This window comes from Hylobates moloch, unplaced genomic scaffold, assembly GCF_009828535.3.
Source record: "Hylobates moloch isolate HMO894 unplaced genomic scaffold, HMol_V3 SCAFFOLD_11, whole genome shotgun sequence".
Taxonomy (NCBI): domain Eukaryota; kingdom Metazoa; phylum Chordata; class Mammalia; order Primates; family Hylobatidae; genus Hylobates; species Hylobates moloch.
In genome coordinates, this window is record NW_026652286.1 from 66,282,644 (window position 1) to 66,308,017 (window position 25,374).

The following is a 25,374-nucleotide window of genomic DNA, read 5'->3' on the forward strand; positions in this document are numbered from 1 at the left end:
TAAGTCTAATGAATAATTCTTCACACGATCCCCCAACTTGTGTTTCCCCACCCTCATCTCGACTTTTTCAGATAAGTAAGCCCACAGTTGAAAATGATTTAGAAACCCAGAAGATGGGGCAGCTCAGAGAGTGGTTTCCTAATACACAAGACCTAGCAGGAAATGATCAAGAAAATATTAGGCATGCAGATAGGAACAACTCTGATGATAATCATTTGGCTTCAGAAGATACTAGTGCCAAGCAAAGTGGTAAGATAATTGTGTTTGATTGTAATTATTTCACTGATTATTCCTTGTTTTCCTCCCCTGTAGCTTGCTAGTTGAAGAAAAGTTAGAAGTATGTTAATAGATTTTGTATTGTATCCAACTTTGTCATTGACTTAATAGGTGAGCATCTGGAAAAAGATCTGGGGAGAAGATCCTCAAAGCCACCTGTAGCAAAAGCCAGATGTGGTTTGGACTTAAACCAGCATGAACTTAGTGCTATACAAGAAGTAGAGTCACCAGCAAGTGGCAGAACTTCTATCCCAGGTAAATAGATGCTTTGATAAAACAAGATTTTTAAATAATTTGCCAGTTTTCTTTTTCTTTTTCTTTTTTTTTATTATACTTTAGGTTTTAGGGTACATGTGCACAATGTGCAGGTTTCTTACATATGTATCCATGTGCCATGTTGATTTCCTGCACCCATTATGTGTCCATGAGTTCTCATTGTTCAATTCCCACCTATGAATGAGAACATGCGGTGTTTGGTTTTGTTTTGTTTTGAGACGGAGTCTTGCTCTGTTGCACAGGCTGGAGTGCAGTGGCGCAATCTCAGCTCACTGCTAGCTCCGCCTCCCAGGTTCACGCCATTCTCCTGCCTCAGCCTCCCCAGTAGCTGGGACTAGAGGTACCCGCCTCCATGCCTGGCTAATTTTTTTGTATTTTTAGTAGAGACGGGGTTTCACCATGTTCGCCAGGATGGTCTTGATCTCCTGACCTTGTGATCCGCTGCCTCAGCCTCCCAAAGTGCTGGGATTATAGTCATGAGCCACTGCTCCCGGCTCCATCTCTGTAATTCTTAATAAATAGTCTTATGTGAATTTCATAATTGTTTTTAGAATTCAGATTCACTAAATTATTTTCTCAAATTTATCAAAATAAATTATTTTTAAAGGGGAAAATTGGCTTTGTCAATAGGTGCTTAGAAGTTGTATCCTTCTTAGTATAGTAGTTGAAAAAAAAAGCTGTAATGTTAATATTAACTGTTTTGATCTTCAGCTATAAAATAATGTACCTGTGTTTCTGAGCATTTGAAAGAATTAAGGGAGGTATGCCAGTTGCAGTGACTCACCTGTAATCCCAGCACTTTGGGAGGCTGAGATGGGAGGATGGAGACCAGCCTGGTGTGACACAGGGAAACCCCATCTGGTGGCGCTTGCCTGTAGTGTTCAGCTACTTGGGAGGCTGAGGTGGGAGGCTCACTTGAGCCCAGGGGGTTGAGACTGCAGTGGTTTCTTTTAAGTCTAGGAGTAACTCTAAATAAGTCAGGAGCCCTAGGTAGGTGAACTAAAATCCCTACCAAAACCCCTGGTAGGTGAACTACCAGGCCCTCATGATCTTTCTCTTCCTCCCTTCAAGACTTAGTAAGTGTCATTTGTTTGGTAAACTTATTCAGATTTCCTTCACATGAAGTCTTGGTCTTATCATAGCCTTTACCATACTTCTTAGTGTAATACTTCTATCATCATATTACATGCAAGTAATTTAAAAAGGGAAATAGTGCTCAAAGGTATAACACAAAACAGCAGTTCTTCCTGCCCCCTACACACCCTTTAATACCACTTACCAGAGGCAGTTACTTTTCAAGTATTTTAAGTATTTCTTCTTGTATTTACTTCCATAGTTGCAGTGGGTTTAAGCAAAAATTAAGCTAAATTATCATTATGGTGATACATAGACCTTTTTCGCTGCTAAGTCCATTAGTATGTTATTATATTTTATTTTTCTAAACTTTTTTTCGTGTGGTAAATTCTTATTTAATTTGCTTAAAGTTTTTAGAGTGTCTGTCTTTCGACTCTACTACTTCAGTTAAATACCTCTCAATATAATGTAGTTTGCACTATTTTCTCTTTTTGTGAAATACCTTTTAGTTGGAAGTTGTATGGGCCATGCTATGCGTTCTTAACAAGGGTGTTTTTTCCCCCAAAGGGATAAAAATTGGTTCTTGGGGAGGTGAAAAAAAACTTTTACTATTTATATGTACAAAGCACAAATATGCATAAACAGATATACAGTATATTTGTGGTTATTAAAACTGAATGGGGGTAGAGGCAATTTGAAAAGGAAAAGTCTAAAAAGACTCCTTAAGGGATGATAAAAATAAGGTTGAGAAATACTGATCTATATTGATCTTTCCATTTTTTCTTCTCTTTCTTTTTCTTTGGGTTTTGTTTTCTGGGCTAATTTTCTTAATTTTGTGTTCTGACTTTTCTTTTGAACTTTTGATGATCAAATTGTAGTTTCTAAAAGGTTACTCTTTTTCTCTGATTATTTTCCTTTTTTATAGCATCCTGCTTTGTTTCATGGATGCAGAATATTGTCTACTTTAAATATTTATAGTGGATTTTCTGGTTTGGGTTTTTATATTTTTGAGTTCTTTCATTTTTTCATTGTCTCTGTCTTATACTTTAGAACCTTTCCTCTAATATCTTCATATTTGAACGGGATGCTAAAAGGCCAGTTGGAGCTTCTCTCGAGGTGAGGGGCCATATGTGCTGTTGGACTTTATTGGAAAAAGTATGGCTTTGTAGTGAGGACGTTCACTGTAGTATCTGTAGTTCCATTCCTTGAGAGAAGTTTAGTTTCTTCAAAGAAATACCTTCTAAGCTTGATACAAGCCTGGCTGTTGATATTATTGAGCCAGACCTAGGAGATCTGGATTGAGGATGCAGACTTTATTTTAACACCCTCTGATTTCCTTATGGCATTCTGTCACCCCCTTCCACTCTTGCCTCCTTTCTGTGCCTGATCCCCAGGACTCCAGAGTGTATCAGATTCGGTTTCTCCAGAGAATAAACCTTTAGTTTCCTCTGGGGATGATGTTGATGGACAGGGATCTCAGGGGAGGGATATAACTCTTCCAAGTACACAGTCTTAAACGTTCTGTTTTTAGTTTCCTGCTGCATGTATTCCTTTTGTAGTGGTGCCTAGCGCCCTTAATTCCCAATTTTTGGGGGGATGCTTTATCAAAATATAACCTTCAAAGAGGTGCACAAATCATGTTTGTTTCAGTGGTTTATCACTGTAATAATCACACCCATGTAAACACCACCAGGTCAAGAAGTGGAACATTAGAGAACCCAGTAAACACTTCTCTTTTACCTTCCCAATTATCATCCCCTCTCTTCTAAACCATATATTGATTCTTATACCACAAATTAGTTGTGGTTATTTTTGAACTTTATATATAAATTATGAATGCATGTTATAATGGCTGGTAAATTCTCCATGAATTTTCTTTGTGATTAGTCAATACTGAGACATAATCTGATGTGGTGAGGTAGCAGCATCATTAAAAGCTTAGTAAAATTAAATACAAATAACAGAAAAGCTTGACTGTGAAAGATAAGGAATTATTTTCTTGCTATATACAGTAAGTCTTTAAGAGTTTAGATTTCTACCCATAATCTAAATTGGCACTTTAGTTCTAGCTATTAATAGTTCCAGAAACTGAAGTGGAAATATTTTTTTTCCCCCAGGTAAACCAGGTATTTATCAAGACAGAGACCCCCTGAGAGTCTCAGTAAGCCGAGAACAAAGTTTCTTTGGGAGCCCACTGGCCCATGATCCGTTTAGTTGTCTTCAGCCAGTTGGCCAAGAGAATGTCTGTGGTGATAACTCTGATGAAGCAGGTGAGAAATAAATGGAAAATGGAATTGTATGCACAAGGATATGTGGACAAAAGATATTTATTATTTTGTTATTTGTAATGGTGAAAAATGGTAAATAACGTTAGTTACTGCTGTTAATGGAATCGTTATGATGCACTCTTACTATATTGTTCTATGCAGTTGTTAAATGAGTAATTTTGCTTTTAAATTGTTTTATTAAATACCAGTAAGAAGTTTATCAAGGTATGAGTTTTATACAGTTGGCAGCATCCATAAATTTTATGTTTAAGCCTATTTGTAACAATCCATATCTAATTGAATACTATTAATTATTTTAAAAATTCTATCTGTGGGCATTCTAAATAAGCCGTTTTATGTTTATTTTTAAATATTTGGAAAATAAAGATAATTACAAGGAAAAATATTTAAATCACTTAATCCTAACACCCAAAGACAGCCAATGTTAATCTTCTCACTTCTGAATTTATATATGTATATATAGCACAGGATATTTTATATATAATTTGTGTACTGATCCTACAAAGCATAGTTGTAGTACTATTTTATTAGTTGTAAGGCATCTTTTAAGAAGTTACATTTTGGCTGGGTGTGGTGGCTCACACCTGTAATCCCAGCACTTTGGGAGGCCAAGGCCGGTGGATCATGAGGTCAGGAGATTGAGACCATCCTGGCTAACACCATGAAACCCTGTCTCTACTAAAAATACAAAAAATTGGCCGGGTGTAGTGGTGGGCGCGTGTAGTCCCAGCAAGGCAGGAGAATGGCATGAACCCGGGAGGTAGAGCTTGCAGTGAGCCGAGATCGAGCCACTGCACTCCAGCCTGGGCGACAGAGCAAGACTCCGTCTCAAAAAAAAAAAAAAAAAAAGTTACAGTTTTTAGCCAGATTTATTTTTATTTTAGCTGTACATCTACTAAGATAATTGATTTTAGTTGAGTAGAATGAGAGATGAAGGAAAGGGATATTCTTTTGAGGGTTTATAAAAAATTTGACTTTAACATCTCCTCTTTAAGTTGTGGATTAAAATAACTATAAAGGATATAATTTTCAGTGAACTATAATTTTTGACATTTTAAAAAATTATTTTTTTAATTTTTATGGCTACATAGTAGGTGTATCTGTGGGGTATATGGGATAGTTTGATACTGGTATACAACGTGTAATATTCACATCATGGTAAATGGGGTATCCATTACTTCAAGCATTTATACTTTATTACAAACAATTCAATTATAGTTTTAGTTATTGCAAAATGTACAATGAAATTATTCACTATAGTCACCCTGTTTTGCTATCAAATACTAGATTTTATTCTATCTAACTGCTTATTTGTGCCCATTAACCATCCCCACTCCCCCAACGACCCCCAACTACGCTTCCCAGCCTCCAATAACCATTGTTCTACTCTCTGTCTCCGTGAGCTCAGTTGTCTTAATTTTGAGTTCCCACAAATAAGTGAGAACATGTGAAGTTTGTCTTTCTGTGCCTGGCTTATTTCACTTAACATAATAACCTCCAGTTCCATCCATGTTATTGCAAATGACATGATCTTGTTCCTTTTTTATGGCTGAATTGTACTCCATTGTGATAATGTGCCACATTTTTTTTATCCATTTGTTTGTTGATGGACACTTAGGTTGCTTCCAAATCTTGGCTGTTGTGAACAGTGCTGCAGTCAATACTGATTTCCTTTCTTTTGGGTATATACCTAGCAGCAGGATTGCCAAATCATATGGTAGCAATATTTTTAGTTTTTTGAGGAACCTCCAAACTGCTCTTCATAGTGGTTGTACTGATTTACATTCCCACCAATGGTGTTCCCTTCTCACCACATCTTTGCAAAACATTCATTATTACCTGTCTTAGATAAAAGCCATTTTAACTGGACTGGGAGGATGTGTCAAAGTAGTTTTGATTAGCATTTCTCTAGTGATCATTGGTGTTGATTGAGCACCTTTTCATATGCCCATTTGCCGTTTGTATTTCTTCTGAGAAATGTCTGTTCGGATTTTTTGCCCATTTTTTAATCAGGTAATTAGATTTTTTCCTACAGAGTTGTTTGAGCTCCTTATATATTCTGGTTATGAATCCCTTGTCAGATGGGTAGTTACAAACATTTTCTCCCATCCTATTGGTCGTCTCTTCACTTTATTGATTGCTTCATTTGCTGTGCAAAAGCTTTTTAATTTGATGTGATTCCATTTGTCCATTTTTGCTTTGGTTTCCTGTGCTTGTGGGGTATTGCTCAAGAAATCCTTTGCCCAGACCAGTGACCTGGAGGGTTTCCCCAATGTTTTCTTTTAGTAGTTTCAAATTTGAGGTCTTAGATTTAAATCTTTAATCCATTTTGGTTTGATTTTTTATATGGTGAGGGATAGGGGTCTAGTTTTATTCTTCCATATGTGGATATCCAGTTTTCCCCGCACCATTTACTGAAGAGACTCTCATTCCCCCATGTATGTTCTTGGCACCTTTCTCAAAACTGAGTACACAGTAAATGTATGAAATTGTTCCTGGGTTGTCTATTCTGTCCCATTGATCTGTGTGTGTCTATTTTTAGGCTAGTACCATGCTGTTTTGATTACTGTTGCTCTGTAGTATAATTTGAAGTTAGGTATATTCCTCCAGTTTTGTTCTTTTTTGCGCAGGATAGCTTTGGCTATTCTGGGTCTTTTGTGGTTCCATATAAATTTTTAAGATTTTTTTTCTATTTCTATGAAGAATGTCATTGGTATTTTGATAGGGATTGCATTGAATCTGCAGATTGCTTTGGGTAGTATGGACATTTTAATAATATTGAGATTCTTCCAATCTAGGAACATGGAATATCTTTCCATTTTTTGTGTGTCCTCTTTAATTTCTTCCATCAATCTTTTACAGTTTTCATTGTAGAAATCTTTCACTTCTTTGCTTAATTCCTAGGTATTTAATTTTCTTTGTAGCTGTTGTAAATGGGATTACTTTCTTGATTTCTTTTTCAGGTGATTTGCTTTTGGCATATAGAAATGCTAGTGGTTTTTGTATGTTGATTTTGTATCCTGAAACTGTACTGAATTTATCATGTATAGTAGTTTTCTTGTGGAGTCTTTAGGTTTTTTCCAGATATAAGCTCGTATCATCTGCAAACAAGAATAATTTGACTTCTTCCTTTCCAACTTGGATGCTCTTTATTTCCTTGTCTTATGTGATTGCTCTAGCTAGGACTTCCAGTACCATTAATATTTTGAGTAACAGTGGTGAAAGTGGGCATCCTTGTGTTTCAGATCTTAGAGGAAAGGCTTTCAGGTTTTTCCCCATTTGGTATAATGCTAGCTGTGGGTCTGTCATATATGGCTTTTATTGTGTTATGTTCCTTCTGTACCCAGTTTTTTAAGGTTTTTATCATGAAGGAATGTTGAATTTTATCAAATGCTTTTCCAGCATCAGTTGAAATGATCATGTCGTTTTTGTCCTTCATTCTGTTGATGGGATGTATCACATTGTTTGTTTTGCATACATTGAACCATCCTTGCATCCCTGGGATAAATTCTACTTGGTCATAATGAATGATCTTTTTAATGTGTTGTTGAATTCGATTTGCTAGTATTTTATTGAGGATTTTTGCATCGGTATTCATCAGAGATACTGACTTGTAAATTTTATTTTATTGCGTCTTTGGTTTTGGGATTAGGGCAATACTGGCCTTGTGGAATGAGTTTGGAAGTATTTCTTCCTCTTCTGTTTTTCAGAATAGTTTGAGTGGGATTGGTATTAGTTTGCCTTTAAGTGTTCGGTAAAATTCAGCAGTGAAGCGATAGTGTCCTGAGCTTTTGTTTGCTGGGAGACTTTATTTCAGCTTTGATCTCATTACTTGTTATTGGTCTACTTAAGTTTTGGATTTCTTCATGGTTCAACCTTAATAGATTGTATGTGTCTAGGAATTTATTCATTTCTTCTGGTTTTCCAATTTTGGCCTGTAGTTGCTAATAGTAGTCTCTAATGAGCCTTTAAATTTCTGCAGTATCTGTTGTAATGTCTCCTTTTTCATTTCTGATTTTATTTGTTTGGATCTTTTTTTTGTAATTAGTCTGGCTAAAGATTTGTCAATTTTTAAAATCTTTTTCATAAAACCAATTTTTGGTTTCTTGATCTTTTGCATTATTTTATTCATTTCCCTTTCATTTATTTCTCCCCTGATCTTTATTATTTCTTTTCTTCCACCAACCATAGGTTTGATTTGCTCTTGCTTTCTTAGTTTTTTAAGATGCATTTTTAGGTTGTTCATTTGAAGTTTTTCTTCTTTTTTTATGTAGATACTTAAATAGCTATAAACTTCCCTCTTAGTACTGCTTTTGCTGTATTTCATAAGTTTAGGTATGTTGTGTCTCCATTATTTGTTTCAAGAAATTTTCAGTTTCTTTATTAGTCTCTTCACTGACCCACTGGTCATTCAGAAGCATACTGTTTCACTTCCATGTGTTTGTATAGTTTCCAAAATTTATCTTGTTACTGATTTCTAGTTTTATTCCACTGTGGTCAGAGAAGATAAGTGTTATTATTTCAGTTTTGTTTTTGTTTTGAGACAGAGTCTAGCTCTGTCATCCACGCTGGAGTGCAGTGGCACGATCTTGGCCCACTGCAGCCTCCACCTCCTGGGCTCAAGCAATTCTTCTGCCTCAGCCTCCCGAATAGCTGGACTGCAGGCATGTGCCACCATGCTTAGCTAATTTTTGTATTTTTAGTATAGATGGAATTTCACCATATTGGCCAGGCTGGTCTCAAACTCCTGACTGCCCAGGAACAAGTGATCCACCTACCTCAGCCTCCCAAAGTGCTGGGATTACAGGTGTGAGCCACCACCCCTGGGCTATTTGAGTCTTTTTTTTAATGTTTTAAGCCTTGTTTTGTGACCTAACATGTGGTCTGTCTCTGACAATGATCCATGTGCTGAGGAGAAGAATATGTATTCTGTAGCCATTGGATGAAATGTTCTGTAAGTATCTATTAGGTCCATTTGGTCTATGGTGAAGATTAAGTCCAATGTTTCTTTGTTGATTTTCTGTCTGGAAGATCTGTCCAATGCTGAAAGTGGGATGTTGAGGTCTCCAGCTATTATTTTATTGGGGTCTAGCTATCTCTTTTGCTGTAATAATATTTGCCTTATATAGCTGGATGCTCCAGTGTTGGGTGCATATATGTTTATAATTTTTTTTTTTTTGAGACGGAGTCTTGCTCTGTTGCCCAGGCTGGAGTGCAGTGGCGCAGTCTCGGCTCACTGCAAGCTCCGCCTCCCAGGTTCACGCCATTCTCCTGCCTCAGCCTCTCTGAGTAGCTGGGACTACAGGCACCCGCCACCACGCCCAGCTAATTTTTTTTTTTTTTTTTGTATTTTTAGTAGAGACGGAGTTTCACTGTGGTCTCGATCTCCTGACCTCGTGATCCACCCGCCTCGGCCTCCCAAAGTGTTGGGATTACAAGCGTGAGCCACCGCGCCCGGCCTATAATTGTTATATCCTCTTGCTGAATTAACCCCTTATCATTATATAATGACCTGCTTTTTCTCTTTCTATAGTTTTTGTCTTGAAATCTGTTTTTTTTTGTTTTGTTTTAAGACAGTGTCACTCTGTCGCCTAGGCTGGAGTTTAGAGTACGGTGGTAGGATCTTGGCTCACTGCAGCCTCCGCCTCCTGGGTTCAAGCGATTCTCCTGCTTCAGCCTCCCAAGTAGCTTGGATTACAGGCATGCGCCACCATACCTGGCTAATTTTTGTATTTTTAGTAGAGACGGGGTTTCACCATGTTGGCCAGGCTGGTCTCGAACGCCTGACCTCAGGTGATCCACCTACCTAGACCTCTCAAAATGCTAGGATTACAGGCGTAAGCCACCACACCTGGCCAAAGTCTATTTTTTCTGATATAAGTATAGCTACTCTTGCTGTTTTTTGGTTTCCATTTGCATCTTTTTCCATGTTTTTGTTTTCAGTCTGTGTTTCTTTATAGGTGAAGTGTATTTCTTGTAGGTAACAGATCATTGGATCTTGTTTTTTTATCCATTCAGCCACACTATGTCTTTTGCTTGGAGAGTTTAGTCCATTTACATTGAATGTTATTATTGATAAGTAATGATTTACTCTTGTCATTTTGTTATTTGTTTTCTGGTTATTTTGTGGTCTTCTCTTCCTACTTTTCTTTCTTATTTTTTTTGTTGTTGTTGTTGTTGTTATTTTAATGAAGATGATTTTCTCTGGTGGTATGTTTTGATTTCTTGCTTTTTATTTTTTGTGTATCTGTTGTATGTTTTTAAATTTGAGGTTACCCTGAAGCTTGCAGATATCTTATAACCCATTATTTAAAACTGATGACAACTTAACAATGATTGCATAAACAAGCAAAGAGAAAACTAATAAAAGCCCTGTACTTCAACTTTGTGTCCCTGCTGTTCAACTTTTTGTTGTTTCTATTTATGTCTTATTGTACTGTCTATGTTTTGAAAAGTTGTACTATTATTTTTGATCTGTTCATCTTTTTGTCTTTCTGTTCTAAGTATGAGTAGTTTACACAAAAGAAAGTTTTATAATATTCTGTGTATTTCTGTGTACTTACTATTACCAGTGATTTTTGTACCTTCAGATCATTTTTTATTGCTTACTAATGTTGTTTTCTTTCCAGTTGAAGAACTCCCTTGATTATCCCTTGTAGGACAGGTCTGGTTTTGATTAAATCCCTCAGCTTTTGTCTAGGAAAGTCTTTGTTTCTCCTTTACTTTTGAAGGATATTTTTGCCAGATAAACTATTCTAGGGTAAAAGTTTTTTTCCTTCCACACTTGTAATGTGTCATGCCACTCTCCTGGCCTGTAAGATTTCCACTGAAAAGTCTGCTGCCGGATGTATTGGAGCTCCATTGTATATTATTTGTTTATTTTTTTCTTGCTGCTTTTAGGAGTCTTTCTTTATCCTTCACCTTTTGGAATTTGATTATTAAATGCCTTGAGGTAGTCTTCTTTGGGTTAAATCTGCTTGGTGTTCTCTATTCCTCTTGTACTTGAATATTGATATTTTTCGCTAGGTTTGGGAAGTTCTCTGTTATTATCCCTTTGAACAAACTCTATCCCTGTCTCTGTGCTTTCTCTTTAAGGCCAATAACTCGTAGATTTACCCTTTTAAAGCTATTTTCTAGATCTTGTAGGCGTGCTTCATTCTTTATAATTATCTTGTTTTTTGTCTCCTCTGCATTTTCAAATAACCTGTCTTCGAGTTCACTAATTCATTCTTGTGCTTGATCAGTTCTGCTATTAAGAGAGTGATCCATTCTTCAGTATGTCGATTGCATTTTTCAGCTTCAGAATTTCTGCTTGATTCTTTGTAACTATTTCACTGTCTTCATTTTATTTATCTGATAGGATTCTGAATTCCTTCTCTGTGTTATCTTGAGTTTCTTTGTTTCCTCAAAACAGCTACCTTTGAATTCTCTGTCTGAAATGTCACATATCTATGTCTCAGGGATTGGCCCCTGCTCCCTTACTTAGTTTGATGAAGTCATGTTTTCCTGTATGGTCTTGATGCTTGTGGATGTTCATTGGTACCAGGGCATTAAAGAGTTAGGTATTTCTTTTCTTTTTTTGAGACGGAGTCTTGTTCTGTTGCCAGGCTGGAGTGCAGTGGCATGATCTTAGCTCACTGCAACTTCTGCCTCCTAGGTTCAGGTGATTCTCCTGCCTCAGCCACCCAAATAGCTGGGACTACGGGCGCGTGCCACCTCTCCCAGATAATTTTTGTATTTTTGGTAGAGACGGGGTTTCACCATGTTGGCCAGGATGGTTTCGATCTCTTGACCTCATGTTCCCCCCACCTCGGCCTCCCAAAGTGCTGGGATTGCAGGCATGATCCACCATGCCCTGCCAAGAGTAAGGTATTTCTTACAGTCTTTGCAGTCTGGGTTTGCTTGTACCCATCCTTTTTGGGACAGCTTTCTGAGTATTCCGAGGGACTTCAGTGTTGCGATCTAAGTTTTTGGTCACTGCAGCCATGTCTTCATTAGGGGATACCTCAAGCTCAGTAACACTGTAGTTCTTGCAGACTCATAGAGGTACTGACTTGGTGGTCTTGGATAAGATCCAAAAGAATTCTCTGGACTACCCAGCAGAGACTCTTATTCTTTACCTTCCTGTCTCCCAAACAAATAGAGTGTGTCTCTCTCTCTCTCTCTCTCTCTCTCTCTCTCTCTCTCCCTCTCTCCCTCTCTCTGTGCTGAGCTGCCTGGAGCTGGGGGAAGGGATGACACAAGCACCCCTGTGGCCATCACCTCTGGGACTGTGCTGTGTCAGACCTGAGCCAGCACAGTACTGGGTCTTGCCCCAGGCCCACTGTAACCACTACCTGCCTACCATCTTTGTTCATTCAAGGCCCTAGGGCTCTACAGTCAGCAGGTGGTTAAGCCAGCTAGTCTTATGTCCTTCCCTTCAGGGCGGCAAGTGGCCCTGGGCAAATCCAGAGATGTTGTCCGGGAGCCAGTGCCTGGAATCGGAATCTTTAGAACTCTACCGGGTACTCTACTGTGGCTAAGCAGGCACCAAAATTACAAACAGTCCTTTCCACTCTTCCCTCCCCTTCCCTAGGCAAAGAAGTCTCTCCTCTTGTCCACCACCACCACAGGCCTATGGAGAGTACTGTCATGGTACCACTGATAATCACTTAAGGCCCAGTGGCTCTTCAGTTAGCTTGTTGTGAATGCTGCCAGGCATGGGACTTCCTTCAGGGCAGTGGGCTTCCTCCTTTCTGACCCAGGGTAGGTTCAGAGATGCCATCCAAGAGCCAAGGCCTGGAATCCCCAAGATCCCACTTGGTGCTATTTCCCACTGTGGCCAAGCTGGTACCTAAGCTGCAAGGCAAAGTCCCCTTTATTCTTCCTCTGCTTTTCTCAAGCAGAAGGGTTCTCTTCTCATAGCCATCACAGCTATGAATATGCTGGGTCACACATGAAGCCATCATGTCTCAGAGTCTCACCTAAGGCTCATGGCGTATACTACCTGGCTACCACTGCTAGGACCCAAGGGCTCTTTAGTCAGCAGGTGACAAATCCTGCCAGGACTGGGTCCTTCCCTTCAAGGCAGCAGGTTATCTTCTAGCCCAGGATGTGTCCATAAAGTCATCCAACAGCTAGGTCCTAGTATGGGGACCTCATAAATCCACCCAGTGCCTTATTCTTCTGTGACTGAGTGGCTATTCAGTTTGCAAAACAAAGTCCTCTTTATTCTTCCCCTTCTCTCCTCAAGCAGAAGGAAGGGGTCTCTTTTGGAGCTGTGAGCTGTGCTGCCTGGGATTAGGGGAGGGATGGCACAAGCACTCCCTTCACCACCCTGTCTGGTTTTCACTAGGTCGTGTGACCCCTCCAAGTCTACAGGCTCTGAGCCCAGCACAGCACTAGGACTTGCCTAGAAGTTGCAGTCTTTGTGGCCTAAACAGCCTTTCAAGTTTATTTAGGACTCCAGAGCACTAAATTTAGCCTGCAGTGACAAGACTTGCCAAAACTCAACTTCCAACTGCTAGAGTGGGTACTTCCCCTCTGGCTAGGGCTGGTCTCAATGCTCCCATCATGGGCATTGGGTGAGTTCTACCTGGTACTGGCCGCACTGAGTTCCAATGCAAAGTCCCAGAATGGCTGAGCTCTCCTTCCCCCAAGTATACAGATTCTCTCTCCGCACCATGTGGCCACTGCCTGGAGATGAGGGAAGGGTGGTGTTGGCATTTCAAGACTGTCTTTGCTATCCTCTTCAGTGCCTCTGTCAGTGATATGAAGTTAAAACCAGGTACTGTGATTGCTCACCTGATTTTTGGTTCGTGTGAAGGTACTTTTTTATATAGTTGCTGTTGTGGAATCAGGAGGACCAGAGAGAGACCTTGGGGTGTATACAGGAGGATATCTTTATTATTGAGTGCACTGAGACCCAGCAGACTCAACATTCAAAGACTGGGCGCAGAACAAAGACAGTACTTGGCTTTTATACACACTTCACAAAAGGGGGTGGGCTAGCTTGAAGCAAGCTTACAGTGGTGTGAAAGCAGGGATACAGAGGCAGGACAAAGACAGTTAATCAAATTGTAACAAGTTCATAACTCAGGATTGCACAAGACCATCGCTATGCAACCCAGATGTCCATTATCTAGATTTTGCTCTAAAGAGCCTTGCACTGGTTTATCTCATAACCTTCGCTGTGGTGCCTAGACAGCTGTAGTTCAGGCCTGCTTAGGCTTCTCATGACCTTCGTTGTACTTCTTAGATAAAACAGAATACTTGAAGTTACTAGTTTCTCCCTATGTTGAGGGAGTGCTGGGAGTGTCTACAGAGCACATTAGATAGTATTATGAAGACTTTTCCTGGGTCTGGGCTGTGCCTGTTGCTGCCTCTGGGACAAGTCAGCCTACTACAGGAAAGCTTATTTCTCTTTCTTTTTAATTTTATTTTTCTTTAATCTCCCGCCTCAGTTGCCAACTTTGAAGTTCCTGTGGTGAGGACAGTTGGTGGAAGTTTCTATTCATCTCTCTTGCTTCACCCCTCCCCGCTGCATCACTCTTTTTTATTTACACAGTGGATATTTGCATTTTCTTTTTATTCTATTTGTTGATATCCTCTAGCTAAAGACTACGAGGAACACACCTATAGTTGAACAAAGCTGAGTGTCTGACCTGTTGCAATGAGGGGGAATGCGTACCACAGGCAACCACGAGGCATCTCAGTAAATGGCTACTTAGAAAGGACTTACAGGATTTGGGCTTGTTTTAGGGGATTAGGAGAAGGGTTCAAGGAAACAGGGCTTTTTGGTTATTAGTATTGGATGTTGTCAGGAAGCAGGAGTAATTCTGTTTCAGTACCTGAAAAGTTTTTATCTAGGAGGTGGTATGAATGGAAGTGAAGCTAAAGTTGTAACTGGTAAAACAGCAGCAGTTACTCCTATTAGCCAGGATGAGGGAATGCTTGGTCATTCTTGTGGTTTAGATCATATTCATGGTTTTGTCTGTGTTGAGATGTGGTTACAAGGGGTCTCATTTTTTTTTTTTCTTTATCATGGTCACAGAGTGGCCATTTCTGAGCTTGGCATTCCATGGAATTGTTGATGTATAACAGAACACCAGGGCCTACCTGATAGTGCCAGGTCAGCTCCTGGATACCAGAGACGGCTTTTCTCTTTCTCAGAATCATTCCCAGATTCAGATTGTTTCAATTTTATTTTATTCTATTTTGAGACGGGGTCTTGCTCTGTCACCTAGGCTAGAGTGCAGTGGCGCAACCACAGCTCATTGCTGCCTTGACCTCCTAGGCTCAATTGATCCTCCCACCTCAACCTCCCAAGTAGCTAGGACTACAGGCATGCACCACCCCACCTGGCTAATTTTGTAATTTTTTGTAGAGACAGGGTCTCACTGTGTTGTCCAGACTGGTCTTGAACTCCTAGGCTTGATCAGTCCTCTCACCTTGGCCTCCCAAAGTGTTGGGATTATAGGCGTGAGCCATCACTCCTGGCCCAGATTGTTTCTATTTTAGAAAGGTCTGTCTTGTTACTACTATTCCATTGTTTCCGCCCCACACCTTGATTTAATAGATTTTTAAGATAGAGCCACTAACTGCAAGCTTTGTACTGTCTGCCTTTGTAGGAAAACAGGAAATGGTGCCTTCCTGCATGGCATAAAAAGGTAGCAGTAAGGTGTTCCTTTCATTATGTCACTTCCCCTTTTTAGGAACTGTTATCAGTGAACCACATCCCAAATGATGACAGTTATTTCTCTTCCAGCTTTCAGGGACCTATCCACTGAATCTTTGAACATCTTCATTGGCTCTGATCTTGCTCCTTTCTCTCACTTTGATTTTTCACTTCTTACTGCTACGCAAATGCTGCCTTATTTATTCATACCTCCACTGAGGGAGTCTTCTAGGTATATTACAGATAACAGTAAATAATTGTAATTATTATTATTGAATTGAACAACCCAGATTAACTTCTCATTTCCCAATTAGCTTTTAAAATGAGCTGCTTAAGAATAGAAGAAAAAATAAAAACTCACTATAAAATTTCACTAGCCAACTGGCCGACAGAGCAAGACCCTGTCATCCAAAAAATTATTGTATTTAAAGACAAATGTCAGCCAGGCGCGGTGGTTCACGCCTGTAATCCCAGCACTTAGGGAGGCCGAGGTGGGTGGATCACAAGGTCAGGAGTTCGAGACCAGCCTGGCCAATATGGTGAAACCCCGTCTCTACTAAAAATACAAAAATTAGCCAGGCTTGGTGGTGCGCACCTGTAGTCCCAGCTACTCGGGAGGCTGAGGCAGAAGAATCTCTTGAACCCGGGAGGCGGAGGTTGCAGTGAGCCAAGATCGTGCCTCTGCATTCCAGCCTGGGTGACAGAATGAGACTCTGTCTCAAAAAAAAAAAAGACAAAGATTTGCTATTAGCTTTGTTTCTACTTCATTAACCATAATATATATTATTTTATGAATAAATATCTGTACTTACATATAGATAGATGGATACGTGTGTGTGGGGCGGGGGGGGCAGTTATTTTTATTTTTTCCTGTTTTTTTTTGTTTTGTTTTGTTTTGTTTCAAGGCACGGTTGTTCACACTGTTGCCCAGGCTGGAGTGTGGTGGTGCTATTATAGCTCATTCAAAATCCAAAATCCTGGGCTCAAACCATCCACCTGCCTCAGCCTCCGAGGTAGGTAGGACTACAGGAGCATGCCACCATGCCCAGCTAATTTTTTATTTTTTTGTAGAGATGAGGTCTCGCTAGGTTGCACAGACTGGTCTGAAACTACCGGCCTTAAGCAATCCTCCCACCTCAACCTCCTGAGTTGCTGAGACTAGAGGGGTGAGCCACCATGCCTGCCTGTTTGTTTACTAGGTCTACATTTGAAAAATAATTCTCCTGGTCCGAATATAATGAGTTATCTCAATTGATTATTTACAGACAGTTACAGATCGACCTCTTTGTTCTGTTCTTTTCCCTTTTCTCACTACTACACTTGACTAGTCTTAAAAAAAATAATAAAATTAATAATTAATAATTCTTACATAAACATTTAAGAAATATACCTTTAATGTGCATACCTTCTAATATCATTGAGATTATGAAGCAGAATTTTGTTTATATTCAGTAAAGCAGTTCTTTTTTTTTTTTTTTTTTTTTTTGAGACGGAGTCTCGCTCTGTCGCCCAGGCTGGAGTGCAGTGGCGCGATCTCGGCTCACTGCAAGCTCCGCCTCCCGGGCTCACGCCATTCTCCTGCCTCAGCCTCCCGAGTAGCTGGGACTACAGGCGCCCGCCACCACGCCCGGCTAATTTTTTGTATTTTTAGTAGAGACGGGGTTTCACCGTGGTCTCGATCACCTGACCTCGTGATCCGCCCGCCTCGGCCTCCCAAAGTGCTGGGATTACAAGCGTGAGCCACCGCGCCCGGCCAGTAAAGCAGTTCTAATTGTATTTTTCAGAGCCATAGACTACAATATGTCTTGGTGAGCTTTCTCACAAGTGTCGGTTGGTCACTTGGAATAAGAAGGAAAATAAGCTCAGAATACATGAGTTGTAAATATGAGACAAAGTATAATTTTAATGTTTTAATATATCAAATATAATTAGGAATGATAATTCATCATAAAAGTAATATATGCTCATTGTGAATTTAGAAAGCTGTAAAAAAAAAAGGCTGGGCATAGTGGCTCATGCCTATAATCCCAGCTACTCAGGAGGCTAAGGCAGGAGGATCACTTCAGGCTAACAGTTCAAGACCAGCCTGGGAAACATAACAAGACTCTGTCTCGCCAGGCATGGTGGCTCAGACCTGTAATCCCAGCACTTTGGGAGGCCGAGGCAGGCAGATCACCTGAGGTCAGGAGTTCGAGACCAGCATGGTGGCCAACATGGTGAAACTCCGTCTCAACTAAAAATAGAAAAATTAGCCAGGCATGGTGGTGTGTGCCTGTAATCCCAGCTACTCGGGAGGCTGAGGCAGGGAGAATTGCTTGAACCTGGGAGGTGGAGATTGCACTGAGCCGAGATTGCGCCACTGCACTCCAGCCTGGGTGACAGAGTGAGAGTCTGCCCCCCGAAAAAAAAAAGCCTTTTTTTTTACAGCTTTCAAAAAAAAAAAGACTGTCTCTAAAAAAATGAAATAAAATAATAGAAGGCAGTAAAAGGTACAGTACAAGTAAAAATTACTCCTTGTGCTACCATTCATAAACAACCACTGGCTACATTTTGGTGTGGTTTTTTGAGACAGGGTCTGGCTCTGTTGCAGAGGCTGGAGTGCAGCGGCACATTCTCAGTTCATTACAACCTCCACCTCCCAGGCTCAAGCAAGCCACCCTCCCACCTCAGTCTCCTGAGTAGCTGGGACTACAGGTGCCTGCCACCACGCCGGGCTAACTTTTGTGACTTTTGTAATTTTCGTAGAGACGCGGTTTCACTGTTGCCTAGGCTGGTCTCGAACTCCTGCACTCAAGCGATCCACCAGCCTCAGCCTCCCAAAGTGCTGGGATTACAGGTGTAAGCCACCACACCTGACCCTGGTGTTTTCTTTATTGTCTCTTTTATATGCATGTTTTCCCATCTTTAGGACCATACTGTGTTTATGATTTAATATTCTTGCTTTTCCACTTAAAATAGTGACAAAAGCATTTCTCATCACACTGGTTCTTTTCTAGCTTTTAGACCTAATATCCAAATTTCTTAAAGCATTTTATTCATAAAATAACAATAGCTACAGTTTTCCAGGAAAAAGTATATTGTGCTGACTAGTGAATGTTTTTAACAAATAAGGTGAATTTTTTCTTTGATCTAAGACAAGACAATTTTAAGAAGCAAAATGAGAAAGTAGATTGTAGGAAAGCAGGGAATGGTGTCCTGTGGTGCTAAGAATTTGATTTGTCTTATCCCAACTATATTTTTCTCCCATCTTGAGTTTCAAAATCAATTTTTCAGTTAAGGTAAAGGAATCTGTTGCTGAAAATCATGCAGTGTTAAGTTATGCTGTGGAGGAAGAACATACATATTTGGCTGTGAAGCCAGATGATAAGGTTAGTAATGTCTTAATGTTCACTCAATTTTTAGAGCTGTTTGGCTTCATATTCTCTTTTGTTTAGTTTACAGAAGCTGTGTTATAACATTGAAGTCAGTGTCTCTGAGATCTGCTTTTACTGAAGTGGATCAATGATGAAACTGGCCAAATCTGAGCATCAGAAGGCTTTCCAGTCTACCTGATGCATGATCTCTATAGTTCTGAGAAGCAAAACTATAAAACAATGTAAAACCATAAGGGCATGTGTCTGGGTGTGTGTGTGTGTGTGTGTGTGTGTGTGTGTGTGTGTGTGTGTGTGTGTGTGTGTGTGTGTGTGTGTGTGTGTGTGTGTGTGTGTGTGTGTGTATGTGTGTATATGTGTGTGTGTGTGTGTGTGTGTGTGTGTGTATAAAGATAACAGCTGTAGGAATGAATGAGATTGAGGGTCAGGGGGTGCGTATGTATGTCTATGAAAGCCTAATCATTTCTGGGCAATGATGAAAAGGTTTTACTACTGATCTTTGTAACTATGAAGGTTTCTACACTTGACCTGAGCTCAGAAATGACAACTGCTGGGGTTGGTGATTTGGGGTTTTCTTACATACTACTTGCTACATTGTGGTCTGATATTCCCCTTAATTTCTAGGCTAACACACTTTCTCATGAGCCATTATCTTCAGTAACCGTTTCCACTGGGAGCCTTTTAAGTTATGAAAACACAGATTTGAGCCTTACAGATCCAGGTAATAAGGTCAAAATGTTTATAAATAAGTTGAAAGACCAGCACCGGTTGAGTTGCAATACAGTGATGGAAGGAAGCATTGGTTTTTCATAATACACCATGGGGAACTGTTTCTCTAAATCTCAAAAGTAAAGTATGGCCTGGCGTGGTGCCTCACTCCTGTAATCCCAGCAGCACCTTGAGGTGGGAGGATCGCTTGAGCCCAGAAGTTTGAGACCATCCTGGGCAACATGGTAGAACCCCATCGCTACAAAAAATACAAAAGTTAGCCAGGTGTGGTGGTATGTGCCTAAAGTCCCAGCTACTCAGGAGGCTGAGGTGAGAGGATCGCTTGAGCCTGGGAGGTCAAGGCTGCAATGAGCCACAATCGTGCCACTGCACTCCAGCCTGAGCAATATAGTGAAACCGTCTCAAAAATAAAAAGTAAAATATTCACACCCAGCAAAACATTGGAGCCTGTGGTGTTCTAAACATTACTGGAAGTAACAAGGATGCTCTGTGGATCCCCAGCAACACTTTTGAGAAGCAGTTGCTAATACATTTTTCCATTCAGTAGAAACCTATCCAAGCAAATTTCATGGTTGCACTGATCTCTTAGCAATATGTATTACCATGCCTCTCCACTAAAATATGTCTGTAAGGAAGTACCCAGTACAGTATGTCTGTAAGGAATATTCCATTAAAAGGAATATAGTGTCACTGTCATTACATTTTTTTTCTTTTGAGACGGATTCTTGCTCTGTCGCCAGGCTGGAGTGCAATGGTGTGATCTCGGCTCTCCTACCTCAGCCTCCCGAGTAGCTGGGACTACAGGTGTGTGCCACCACACCCAGCTGATTTTTGTATTTTTAGTAGAGACGGGGTTTCACCATGTTGGTGAGATGGTCTCCATCTCTTGACCTCGTGATCCACCCACCTCAGCCTCCCAAAGTGCTGGTATTACAGGAGTGAGCCATCACGCCCGGCCTATTTACATATTTTCATTAAACTCAATTTTCAGAGTCGTTTTCAGAGCACATGGATGATGGCAAGCAAGAATCTACCACTGGTAAAGAAGAGGAAACAAATATTATAAGTTCCATAGTTCCTTCAACAGAAGATATTTATCAGCAGCAGAACTCTTCAGACTTTCATAAATCTCTGTTGCCTATAGTGGATGAAACTACATGTGGTCACACACGCTTTCGGCAAATGATAGACAAGTACATTAATGAAGCAAATTTGATACCTGAAAAAACAGATTTGCAGGGTAAAATTATTTTAGAGCAATATTTTTATGTAAATTAAGTTTTAAATTTTCACCTTTCATCATTTTTAATTTTATGCAGTGATTGTTTGAGCTTCATGTTCTTATGGCCTGCTACAACACCATTATACCACAGAAAATATTGAGGGCATTTAGTGAGAAAGGGGACCTGGAACCAATTAGACTCACTGAGGCACATGTACAGGAGATTAATTAGCAAATCTTCCTTTACTATTGCAGAGTTAGCTATTACGGCTGAGGCAGTATTACTGATAAATAAGAGCAGGAGCTCAGAAATCAGACAGTTCCGGATTTGAGTCATAGCCTGACCATTTCCTAGCTGTAAAACCATGGGCAAGTTACTTTTTCACCTTTTATAAAAGAGGAATGTTAGAGATTAAAGGAGATAGTGCACATAAAGCACAATGTCTGGCCCATAGTAACACTGAATACAGTGAGCCTTTTTCCTTTTTTAAGCGTATACTGAAGCAGTGGTTACATATGTCCTATTGATCCTAATTAGCCTCATAAGGCTGTAGAAATGGAAATTTGTATTTGTCAAAAGTTTGTTCATACCTGTAATTGTAGCACTTTGGGAGGCCAAGGCAGGAGGACTGTTTGAGCCCAAGATTTCAAGACCAGCCTGGGACACACTGAGACCCCATCTCTATTTAAAAAAAATTTAAATTAAATTTCTCTAAAAATAAAACTTAAGTTTTGGTCACTGAGAGGATCCATATTTTGGACCTTTGAAATAATCATGATAGGACTTAACTTTAAAGCATCTGCTGATCATGGGGGAAAAACTGAAGTTTTTGTTACACTGGAGTTACCTGAAAATAAGCGTTTATGAATATGTTCTTAATACTCCTTTTCTGGTGTTTACCTTAAAAATAAATTTATGGTTTTTTTTCCCTCAAAAATTCCAACAGTTGACCTTGACTTTCCAGAATTGGAACACATTTTTCCTAATTTGCATCATCAGCTGTTTAAACCCTTAGAACCACATCCAGATTTTGACTTATCATCATCATCCTCTGGGATTTCTCCAGACAACAGAGACTTTTACCAGGTATATTAAAGTAGATGTCCCATTGCAGTGAATATCTAAAAATAGTTTTAAGCCATTTCTTCTACTGGAACAAAAGTTCTTCTAAACCTTAACCTAGAATCACATGGAAAGCCAGGCACAGTGGCTCACACCTGTAATCCCAGCACTTTTGAGAGCCCAAGGCGGGCAGATCACTTGAGGCCAAGAGTTTGAGACTAGCCTGGCCAACATGGCAAAACCCTGTCTCTACTAAAAATACAAAAATTAGCCAGGTGTGGTGGTGCATACCTGTAGTCCCAGCTACTCAGGAGGCTGAGGTGGGAGGACTGCTTGAGCCCAGGATATGGAGGCTGCAGTGGGCTGAGATCATGCCACTACACTCCAGTCTGGGTGACAGAACTAGACCCTGTCTTTAAAAAAAGAAACAAACAAAAAAAATAATCACATGGAAAACTTAAATAAAAAATAAAAATAAATCCTATTGCCCAGACTACACCCTAGACCAATTAAAGCAGAGTCTCTGGGAGTGCTCAGATAGTGCTAATTATTATTATTATTTTTTAAGCTCCTCAAGTGATTCTAATGTGGAACCAAGTTTGAAAACAGCTGCATTGGGCCGGGTGCAGTGGCTCACGCCTGTAATCCCAGCACTTTGGGAGTCTGAGGCGGGTGGATTGCTTGAGGCCAGGAGTTTGAGATCAGCCTGGCCAACATGGTGAAACCCTGTCTCTACTAAAAAACACAAAAGTTAGCTGGGTGTTATGGCATGCCTGTAGTCCCAGGTACTCGGGAGGCTGAGAACCGCTTGAACCTGGGAGGCAGAGGTTGCAGTGAGCCGAGATCGCACCACTGCACTTCAGCCTGGACAACATAGTAAGACCCCGTCTCAAAAAAAAAAAAAAAAAAAAAGAAAACAGCTGCATTAAAATTTTGTTTGTCCCATCCATCTATCTCCACCTAGGGAGTATGATGCCATAAAAGGCTTGATAACAACTTTTAATTGTGGAACATATTTAAACAGTAAGGTAAATACAATTTTGCAAAATTTAAAGTATCTTCCTACACAGTCAAAGGAGCTGAGATTTAAACCTGAGTCTTTTTGCTTCCACTTCCTGATAGCCTGACATTTTAAAGTCTCTTTCATATTGATTGAAAAGAACTGGATTTGAAAAAGCAAATCATCACTGTCATAGTAAAGTGGTAATTAAGGAAGAGTAATACTAAAGGAACACAGTGATTACTGGTAATACCTAATCAGTATTTCAGCCTTTCCCTTTTGTTTCCTGCCAGAGATCAGATTCTTCATCTGAAAGCCACCGTGCTACTGGATCATCCAAAAGTACAGTTTATTTCACAGCACTGAGGAGGACCAGCATGCATTCTTCTCTTAACACAAGCCCAAATCAACAACCTGACACTAACTTGGCTCATGTTGGAGCTCACAGTTTTGCTACAGAAAATATTGGGGGTATGTATGACTAAGTTAGAAAAGGTTAATTTTTTCATGATTTTTTACATCCATTTCCTTAGAAATTAAGCCTAGCACCTCTTGGTTTATCTTTACCCCTGTTCTCACCCCTATCCTGGGTGTTAAAAAATATTTAAATTACAGAAGTAATATATGCATTTTTTTAAACAATACTGACTGTTATCAAATAAAAGGAAAAGTGTCGCCTCTTGTTTCTCAATTTCCCTACCTCAATCATTATATGACAGTTAACAGTTTAAGTATTCTTTTTTTTTTTTTTTTTTTTTTTGGAGACTGAGTTTCATTCTTGTTGCCCAGGCTGGAGTGCAATGGCGTGATCTCGGCTCACTGCCACCTCCACCTCTAGGTTCAAGCAATTCTCCTGCCTCAGCCCTCCAAGTAGCTGGAATTACAGGCATGCACCACCACACTCAGCTAATTTTCTATTTTTAGTAGAGACAGGGTTTCACTATGTTGGTCAGGCTGGGCTAGAACTCCTGACCTCAGATGATCCACTCGTCTTGGCCTCCCAAAGTGCTGGGATTACAGGCGTGAGCCACCACGCCCAGCCGGTTTAAGTATTCTTCTTAGGCCAAGTATAGTGGCTCACGTCTGTAATCCTAGCACTTTGGGAGGCTGAGGCAGGAGGATCCCTGGAACCCAGGAGTTCAAGACCAGCCTGGGCAACATAGAAAACAAGTATTCTTCTTGAGCCTTTTGTACAAATTATTATATATACACACATACATACATAATTGAGATACACAAGGATGTACAAATTATATATACACATAGATAATTGAGATACACATGGATGCTTTATTCTTTATTAAAATCATATTCAGTTCTTATAGATGAAAAACATCCTCAGTTTATAGCCATATTGTCCTTATTAAATATTAATAGAAAAAGAAAAAATACTTGGTGTGAGCTGTAGAGTAGTTTGAGAAATCACTGTGACCATCCTTATCTTTGTATTCATGTTTATATACATCAACTTTTATGCCAAAAATTGTAGGTTACTTGCAATTGGATGATAAACTATTAGAGACTCAGTATCCAAGTTTTACAACATGTAACAATGATTAGCTGATTTTTAAATTTCTTAATGCAGGATCTGAACAATGTTTTGAACAGCTTCAATGTTTTGAACAGCCAGAATATTCTTCACAGGAGAGCCAGCATGCTGATCTACCAAGTATTTTTAGCACTGAAGCAAGAGATTCTTCCCAAGGCATGAAAAATCAGAACTATCCCTCTGAAGAACATACTGAAATATTACAAAACCAGAAAAAAAGTGTTCATTTCCAGCTTTCTGTGGGAAACTTAAGTTCAGTCTACAGTTCATCTGATGAAGCTAATGTATTTGATCAGTTAAATGTACAACATAGCACTCCATGTGGTTCTAACTCTAGTGAGTGCTCAATAAAATACCAACTAGAAAGCAGAAAGGAAAGGATGGGCTTTGAAGAACTATCAAAAAGAGGGGTTGTTACAATGCCACAAAGTCAAGGACTCACTGAAGATAATAAAAATGAAACCTGTAGGGTTTTAGACATACATCCACAGGTAGAGGAAATTGACTCTCACTTATGTTTAAGAACAGTGGAGATGGGAACTTCAGTGCAGGCACCATATTCCTTAACTACTCAAAATAAAAAATATTTTGAGAATTCAGCTGAAACAGACATTCCAAAAATCACCAAAAAACTACCTCAACTAGGACAATCAGAGCTTTTTGCAAGTTCTGGATCATTTTCATTACAGAGCTCTATACCAGTCTGGGTAAGTGAAATCAGTGTTGTATAATTAACATTTAAGTTCCTTTTTGGGAAAAAAATTTTTTCTTTTAATATTAGAGATGAAGATCTCACTGTGTTACCCAGGCTGAACTCAAACTCCTAGGATCAAGGGATCCTCCTGCCTCAACTTCCCAAGTAGCTTGGAC

At 39.8% G+C, this 25,374-nt stretch overlaps 1 protein-coding gene and 2 non-coding genes across 16 annotated transcripts in view; all 3 read left to right on the top strand.

Annotated features, from left to right (window-relative positions):
- Nucleotides 1-25,374, top strand: part of CEP295 (centrosomal protein 295) — a 69,065-nt gene that overhangs the window by 40,788 nt on the left and 2,903 nt on the right. For 8 of the 14 annotated variants that reach the window (XM_058424478.1, XM_032167153.2, XM_058424485.1 and 5 more), the window contains 9 exons: nt 72-249; nt 388-531; nt 3,744-3,896; nt 18,844-18,938; nt 19,566-19,662; nt 20,662-20,910; nt 21,840-21,979; nt 23,249-23,426; nt 24,541-25,211. In XM_058424478.1, coding sequence (XP_058280461.1) covers nt 72-249; nt 388-531; nt 3,744-3,896; nt 18,844-18,938; nt 19,566-19,662; nt 20,662-20,910; nt 21,840-21,979; nt 23,249-23,426; nt 24,541-25,211 — 1,905 coding nt within the window. Of the gene's footprint in view, nt 1-71; nt 250-387; nt 532-3,743; nt 3,897-18,843; nt 18,939-19,565; nt 19,663-20,661; nt 20,911-21,839; nt 21,980-23,248; nt 23,427-24,540; nt 25,212-25,374 lie in introns of those variants that run through there. The other 6 variants (XM_058424479.1, XM_058424482.1, XM_058424483.1 and 3 more) reach the window with 4 other exon arrangements.
- On the top strand, nt 19,067-19,146 carry LOC116477561 (small nucleolar RNA U2-19). Its single transcript, XR_004250528.1, has one exon. It is a non-coding gene; the product is annotated as a small nucleolar RNA U2-19 (small nucleolar RNA).
- Nucleotides 19,409-19,478, top strand: LOC116477560 (small nucleolar RNA U2-30). Its single transcript, XR_004250527.1, has one exon. It is a non-coding gene; the product is annotated as a small nucleolar RNA U2-30 (small nucleolar RNA).